The 8,230-nt window shown below is 43.6% G+C and overlaps 1 protein-coding gene across 2 annotated transcripts; it reads right to left on the bottom strand.

Annotated features, from left to right (window-relative positions):
- Positions 1 to 371: 371 nt before the first annotated feature.
- On the bottom strand, positions 372 to 7,864 carry PTGDR (prostaglandin D2 receptor). 2 transcript variants are annotated; one of them, XM_055536385.1, is made up of 2 exons: positions 6,996 to 7,864; positions 372 to 2,548 (listed from the first exon to the last, which is right to left on the bottom strand). In XM_055536385.1, the coding sequence occupies exons 1-2, from the start codon at positions 7,839 to 7,841 to the stop codon at positions 2,309 to 2,311; spliced, it is 1,086 nt and encodes a 361-aa protein (XP_055392360.1). In that variant the 5' UTR covers positions 7,842 to 7,864; the 3' UTR covers positions 372 to 2,308. The 2 variants fall into 2 exon arrangements, 1 of the variants encoding a protein (XP_055392360.1); XR_008698567.1 differs by lacking the exon at positions 6,996 to 7,864 and adding an exon at positions 2,791 to 2,917 and having other exon boundaries at positions 2,412 to 2,548.
- Positions 7,865 to 8,230: the final 366 nt, after the last annotated feature.

Below are 8,230 nucleotides of genomic sequence, written 5' to 3'. Positions count from 1 at the left end.
CCTGGCACAAGGTATCTGTCAATGAAAACTTATTTAATAATATAATGAATAAATCAATGAGGATCATTGAAAAGTTGACTTTTGACTTAACAAGGATTTCATACAGATGGTGTATCTACATTGTGTTAGACAGAAAGGACCACTAATTCCTTGAATAAACATATGCAAAATTGTTTAAAGTAACGTATTTGCTAATAGGACAGTCTATAAAAACCCATTCTATTAAACTGCTAGAGAATGAAAGGCTGCTGGTAAACTTTTACTCAAAACAATGAAACAAAACCAAAACATGAAATTCTTTTCTTTCATTTGAAGAAAAGTAATTTTCTTTGCAAAATATTATAAAATTATGTTTATTGATTCATCTGGGAACTTTTCAAATGATCTTGACAATGATCATAACACTTTCCAAAAGGAGAGCATAAAAAAATGAACTTCCTCTGACAATAAAACACACAGGCAGTTACACATTAAGTACATAAGCAAGAATTAAAGTTTAAAACAAATGTATTTTGCATCACATCACACTCTCAGATTATAATTTGTGTATTCCTGTATTTGACCATTTCACAGTTTTGGTACACACAAAAAATACACACATATTTCCACATTAATACCACCTCTGAGATAAACCAGAAGTAAAAGCGGGGCTGCTCCTAAACTGGAAATAAGGCAAATACTCTAGTCTTTGGAAGGGATGGCTAAATGGGGGTCTCAGGCTATTCAAACATAGCTGGTTCTCCAGCTCAGAGTCTGTGTTGGGTATAAAGGGGCCCCACAGATGCCAAAAGCCCTCTGATGCCCTCGTGTATTCTTCTACCCAAGGTGAAAGTTCTTCCCTGCAAGCTGTGTCTACAGTCTCTTGTTTGGTTTAACAGCTGCAGCTGTATTTTCCCCACTTTTCCCTTTTGGTCATAGTGTTGCTAACATTTGTAAACATTATGTACAATTAAATGTACTCTTAAAGTGCTTGGCTGTGCTCCATCTGAGCCACATCCTGCTCCAGCTTGAAACTGTATTTCTCAGGAACCTCCATAAGATCTTACCATCTCCACCAAGGGCAGAATATGGCTTTAACAGGTAGCTGTTAAGGTCATCGCCACCATGCTCAGCTGAGGCTGACTGAGTCCCGGTGAGCTTGTTGCTGTGCTGAATGCCCGGCTCTGTTATAGCCATTTGTAGTAAACATGCTTTCTGGGAAATTATACATCCCAGTCTTTCAACGAACGATAAATCCCTCCCCACCAAAGAATCCATCAATATGATAAGCCTACAAAATGGAAGTTCCAAAAAACTGAAACATTTTGTAGCCCACTCCCAAATTTTCATGCCTACGGACACCCTCCAAATAAGAAATTGGACTTAAAGGATAAAAGGAATTTTTTTCTTCTTTGGATTGTAGACCTTGCCTCGCATTTACGTATTTATAGCTTTGGCTCTTCACACAAGGCAGTGAGCCTTCTCTCAGGGGTTGGCCAGAGAAGGATGCTCCAAATGCCTGATCTAGTGACATTTTCACCTCCCTTTTAGGAGGTGCATCTCTAATTCAGGCTGTAGTTGAATCAGTTGGCAAAGATAAGACTTAATTAGGGGCAATTGTGATACACAATAAACAAATCAAGTTTCACTAGAAATAAGGAGAATAAGAAAATTTAAGAACAACCTATTACATAATTGTAAACAGTGGTGTTTCTTCTGGATTTAAATAAAGACCCAGAGGCCTAAGGTCTCCTTAAAAAATTAGGGACAACAAGTACAAACATTGAAACAATCACTATAATTGCTTTAAGACTTTAAACACTGTTTGGGTTAGTTGCTAAGTTGCATCAGACTCTTGTGACCCCATGGACTGTAGCCCATCAGGCTCTTCTGTCCGTGGGATTTCCCAGGCAAGGACAGTGGAGTGGGTTGCTATTTCCTTCTCCAGGGGATCTTCCCAATGCAGGGATCAAACCCAGTTCCCAACCCAGAGAATGAACCTGGGTCTCCTGCTTTGCAGGCAGATTCTTTAGCAACTGAGCTACCAGTTTAACTGGTATAACTCAAAATGAAAAACTATTATAACTATTATTAGTTATAATAATAATAGTTATTATATTATAACTCAAAATGAAAAACTCCACTGAACTGATTCATGAATACAGAGGGACAACACATTAAGAATGAACAAACAGTTTTGAAAATACATTTAGATATTTTGTTATGGAACATACCTTTTATGGATATAAATTATAAGATTTTTTTGTGGCTCATGGTTCTTCGCAGAAGATGAGATGTATTCTTGAGTTTATGAGAGAGGGTAACACAGTTATAGACTGGATTCCATGTTAGTTTGGCAAGAATTGCTGTGCCAATTTCTGTATATAAGAGGCCTTATGAAAATCTTGTGAAAAAACATTCGAAACACTGATGTTCTGAAAATGATGAAAATCCAAGGGTCCACAATTGAGATCACAGAGAGAAAGCGCAAGGCTCGGAGGTCTTCAATTTCTTCAGTGGTTCCATTTTGCTCAGGAACAGCTTTAAACGCTCCATAGTAAGCACGATACTGTTTTAAAGAAAAACATTAGATTAGGATAGCAAAAGGTCTATGGCTGCGATAAATTCCCTTACTTCACTTAGGAAACATTATTTTTCCATAAGAATATGGCAGTTTGCCTTGGGATATTCATTTTGGCCACTGTCATTGGTGGGTGCAAGTGAGGAGCCAGGGAGGTGCAGGTCCTCCTGGAAGCCCCAGGCTAATCCCTGGTGCTACCCTGCCTGCAGTCAGAGCAGAATTAGCGTTACCTGGCCGTGCAGAGGAAGAGCTGAAGTGGGACAGATCCAGTCCACTGAATTGTCTACAAACAGGGTTACCAGACTCCCAAAGATACTAAATTTCTTCCCTTCTTTCTTCTGCCTCCTTCCTGTTCTTGATTCTTAGCACAGAAATAAGTCACCTGTGGCGGATTCATTTTGATATTTGGCAAAACTAATACAATTATGTAAAGTTTAAAAATAAAATAAAATTAAAAAAAAACAAAAAGAAATGTCACATAGGTGGAGGCACCAATGAAACAGAAACTTCCCTTTCTCTGAACTTTTTTTTATTGAAGTATAACTGATTTACAATGTTTCAGGTGTACAGCATATACATATATACACACACACATAGATGCATATATATACACATACACACATATATACATCTATGTGTGTATGTGTATATATACACATATATGTGTGCGTGTGTGTATATATATATATCCTTTTTCAGATTCTTTTCCATTATAGGTTACTATAAGATATTGAATATAGTTTTCTCTACTATACTGTAGATCCTTTATCTATTTTATATATAGTAGTATATATCCGTTAATCACAAATCCCTTATTTATCCCTTCCCCCAATTTCTCCTTTGATAACCAATTTGTTTTCTATGTCTGTGAGTCCATTTGAAACAGAAACTTTTAGTCAATGTGAAAAGACAGGAAATATTCCAGTGGAGGGGCTTCCCAGGTGGCACTAGTGGTAAAGAACCCTCCTGCCAATACGGCAGATGTAAGAGACATGGGTTCGATCCCTGGATGAGGAAGATCCCCTGGAGAAGGGCATGGCAACCCACTCCAGTATTCTTGCCTGGAGAATACTGGACAAAGGAGCCTGGCGGGCTACAGTCCATAGGGTCACACGGAGTCAGACAAGACTGAAGTGACTTGCATGCATGCACGCATTCCAGTGGAAAGACAGGAGACAACTCATGTAAATTAGTTATCCTTAGCACAGATGCTTATCTTTCTGTGGTTGGCATCCTCTTTTCAGAGTAGGAAGAAACCTACAACATTCCAGGCAGTATATTCAGGGACAGAAAGATAAGCCTACATACCTGTGCCCAGCCACTCCTATTGTCTTGCTCTTCCCTGAGGTCTCTGGCTTTTGGGTAGCCCTGCAAACTGCCTCATCCCTTTCCTGCCATTCAGTCAACACTGATGTTTTGACCAGCACTGCAACTGCCTCCCACTTGGTTGGAGGCCAACTGCTTTTTCTCAATACCCTTACATCCCCCAAGCCCACTGAGATTTTAAAATTTATAATGGGACAAAATAGACGCTAATGGACCAGAAAATATGCAAACTCAACATTAATGGGAGGGGATACAAATAAGTGCACAGACCAAACCCATTCAAGGCAGTCAGGGATATGAGAAGATGTATGTTCCCATAATTGTTTCCTTACCTTTTAATTCTTTTTTCAGTAGAGCATTTCAGTAGGCTCAGATACTCCCATCTACTGCACTTAGGAAAACAGAGGTTATCTGGAAGCCCTCCCCCATTATAACAGTTCAACAACACAAAGATTAATAATAATGGCTAATGCCCATACAGAATTTCATATTCCTAGGCACCATTCTAAGCATTTTACTTTAAAAAGTTTGTTTCATACTCACAAAAATCCTGTTAAGTATGTTCATTATCTCCATTTTACAGATGTGGAAATTGATCATGTGCCCAAATCCTATCTTTTTTCCAGACCAACCTAAAGTATTACCCCCATCTCGAAGCCTCTTTGAAGTGATGGTTAAGCTCATCAGCTAGAGTCTGGCTATCCAGGTTAGATAGAATCCTCTCACTGGCTATGACATTTCAAGCAAGTTACTCTGTTTCTTCATCTATACAATGGGGACAATTGAACCTATTTTCCAGCATCATTACAAAATTCGAATGAGATAATATGAGTAAAACCTCGAGAACAGGTCCTTGCATATAATAATAAGTCAATAATTAGCTAGTATTACTGTTTTATCAACTAGGAATTAATCCTTTCCTTTTCTAAACTCTTTTCTGGCCCTACTCACTCCCTCTCACCCCCAGGATTATAGCTCTGTGGGCAGATGAGAGGTTTTTCTCATTTTAATTCCCTGCAATGAATTATAGTGCCTGGAATGTTGTAGGTTCCAGATCTGAGATGAATGAGTAAATGGATGGCAACAGGCTACACACTTGAGTTGACTGAAAAAGGAAACACTTCATATGACTTAAATCTTTATATTTGCTCCTTTCTCCTCAAAGTGGAGAAAGATATAATTCTTACTATTTGAGAATGCTTGATTAGTTGGCATCTGGGTAACTGAACGATGTTTAAATTATGAAGACAAATCATTTTATTTCTATTCAGTATTCATCAATATCAATTTTCCTGCATATTAAGTTATTTTAATTAATATTTTCAAGTCACTTGATTTGTATTAGAAATTTAATATTTATTCTATGAATGGCCTTTTAATTTTATTTATTTTGGGGGTTTACTGAAATTATGACAAATTTGTTCACTCTGATAGTGATCAAAATACATACTCTATTCAAGATATCTGTTTGAACACCATCTAGACTTTCAAAAAATCTCTGATGATCAATAGTATTCCCTAGAAGATACTTTATAAAACTGCTCCTATAAGAGAGGGTTGACTAAGAAACATACTCAGAATATACAACGGGCTTGTTTAGAGAATGCAGTCCATTACAGGGAAAATCAGATGGGAAGAGTGCCCTCTGCTGAAACTAGGGATCCACGAAAAAATGTTGCTGTTGCCAGTTCTCTGGATACTTAGCCCTGATTTGCTAACTCCTGCTTCAGAGTGTGGTTCTTCAAATGTGATCTCCACATCAGCAGGTGAAGTGGAGGATGCTGAATTCTTCAAAAATGTCTGAATCAGCAACTGGAGAACAGGGCCAGCCAGCTATGTTTTTAAAAGCACTGCTGATGAGTCTGAGTGTGCTAAAGTTTAAAAACCATTGCTAAATATCTCCACCTATATCTTTATCTCTTTGTTTATATAGCTATATATTTATTTATTTTGGGGAGTTCCGATCCTAATTCAGACAACTATTGGCTCAATACTAAGACCCTCATTTAAGGGGAAAAAATCACATTATATGTCACTTTCATCCACCCTTGAAAGTAATGTCCAAAACTGCTACACTGCCATAAGAAACTTAACTTTCCTATTCACATAAGTCTCAGGGCTCCAAAAACATGGACTTGACAATGAATTTATTTAAACGTTATTCATGTTGAACAAGTACACTGTGGAGTCAGGAGAGAAAGAGGAGCAATACTTCTAGCCTCAGCCACTCCTATAAGTCTTAGCAGGGATCACAGGAGGAAATACCTTCAAAACGATGAAGTAATTCAATCTGCACCACCACCTGCATCAGTAAATTGAAACACAAAATAATGGCCCACCTCGCTTGCCAAGGTAGAAACAACACCGGTCGAGACAGGTTATCAGAGCGTCACAACCAGTTGAAACCTTCCTCCACATCTGCTAGTCCAAACAGCCTTTCCGCCTCTGCAGCCACCACCCTCTGCAGCGGCAGCACGGGAAAGGGCGCCCTCCACTCTTCAAAGTTTACACACCAGTTAAAAAAAAAAAAAAAAAAAAAAGACTAAACTAAACCTACGCTTTTAGTCACTCGCGTCTGCAAATCAGTTTGGCAGGATTACACCTTCCCTTATTCCCTTTCCATACCAACACCGGGGGCGGGGAGGTAGGTGGGGTGGGAAGAACGCCCAGATGTCATTTGCACATTTCTGATGCCACTAAAATTATGGGCAGGTGTAACGAAATAAAACCTCGCTTAGCCATCGGAGGGTGGGAAAGGACTCGTACTGCCGAGGAGAAACCAAGTTCTGCTTCCCAAGTTCTGAGGTGCAAAAATGGTCCTGAGACCGTCTCAGAGCACTGGAGAGGTTCTGCTGGACTAAGGGGACACAGTCCGGTTCCTGCTTTCCCTAAATTTCTGTGGCTTTACCTCTTTTCGCTCAACAAATCAGATTCTATCTCCTGAGGACTGCGGAGGGAACGGAAACTGATCCTCGGAACGCGGGAACAAACCCTCCGGTGTCTGGGCGCAGCTTCTCTTGCACCACACCCAACACGCCCCACCCGTCCCTCCCCTCTTCCGCGGCCCACCGCACGTCAGTCTCCTGCAGCTTTAGCGCGGACAACTCACAATTAAAGGCAGGGAGCACATGGTGAAGAGCACCGTCATGAGTGCTAGCAGCAGGAGGTGATCCAGCTCCTCCAGGTGCAGCGGGGTCGCCTCCCTCTCGCCGGCGCCCGGCTCGCCGCGTTCCCTGGAGCCAGGGCGCAGGAGTCCCCGCAGCCGCAGGTGCATGGCATAGAGGTTGCGCATGGCGCTCAGGTTGCACAGCACGATGGCGAGCACCAGCAGCAGCATGAGGCTGGCGTAGAGCACCGAGTAGCTCAGCACCGACAGCGAGCGCTCCTCGTGGACCATCTGGAAGAAGCACCAGGTGCCAGGGCAGTACTGCACAAATTTCCCAAAGCCCACGAAGGGTAGCGCGCAGAAAGCGAGGCAGAAGGCGCCCACCACCGGCGCCACCATTGCACCCCGGCGCGGGGTGAGGTGCCGTCGATGGAAGAAGGGGTGCCCCAGGGAGAGCCAGCACTCCAGGGCCATGGCCAGCAGCTGCAGCGTCGAGGCGAGCCCGAAGAAGGACATGATGAAGGCGAAGGCTTGGCACAGAGAGCTGTCCGATCCGGGCACCAGCTCCCGCAGGCTCCGGTTCTGCGCGTAGGCGGATAGCACGAAGGGGCTCACGAGACACTTGCCCAGGAGGTCTGTGATCGTCAGGCCGAACACCAGCACGTAGAAGACGGAGGGCGGCGGGCGCGGCGAGCGCGGCGGGCACGACCCCAGACCGGAGCGCGCCAGGAGTCCCAGGGCCAGCAGATTGCCCACGAGGCCCGTGCTGAAGAGCACCCCGCCCATCGTCGCCGAATTGCCCTTCTCCACCGACGTGGTGTTGTGGCAGCGGTAAAACAGCGGCCTCATGACCGGCGGCCCGGCGAGCCGGAGCGGAGGCTGCGGGAGGACCGGGGCCGCGGGGGTCCGGGTGCAGAGAAGCCTCCCGGTCGTTCTGCGCGCGTCTCCGCCGAAGAGGTTGCGCCGCCGAGGAAGCTCCGCGGGCGGCGGGGTGTTTCCCACCGCGCCTCCTATCCAAATTCTCTGGTCACACCCCGCCCCTCGGGGCGGGACGCGCGGCGGGGTGCGCAGCTGCCAGTGGCTTTGCAGGACGCTCTGGGTCCTGAGCAGAGAGACTGACCCTCAAAGCCCAGAGTCAGGGGACAAAATGAAGTAGGTAGCCTCTCAGCGTCCAAGGCCATCCCTTCTTGCGAGGCAAGAGAACATACTGAAATGGAGGGGAAATTAAGCGGCAGCCA

This window comes from Bubalus kerabau, chromosome 10 (genome assembly GCF_029407905.1).
Source record: "Bubalus kerabau isolate K-KA32 ecotype Philippines breed swamp buffalo chromosome 10, PCC_UOA_SB_1v2, whole genome shotgun sequence".
NCBI lineage: Eukaryota > Metazoa > Chordata > Mammalia > Artiodactyla > Bovidae > Bubalus > Bubalus kerabau.
This window is presented reverse-complemented; position numbering and strand designations above follow the sequence as displayed.

Excerpts from the sequence above, each read along its gene's own strand:
- PTGDR (XM_055536385.1), bottom strand. The coding sequence starts at position 7,841 with ATGAGGCCGCTGTTTTACCGCTGCCACAACACCACGTCGGTGGAGAAG. Across the intron at positions 2,549-6,995 it reads TGTGCTCCCTGCCTTTAATT|TATCGTGCTTACTATGGAGC; the intron begins GTGAGTTGTCCG and ends TCTTTAAAACAG.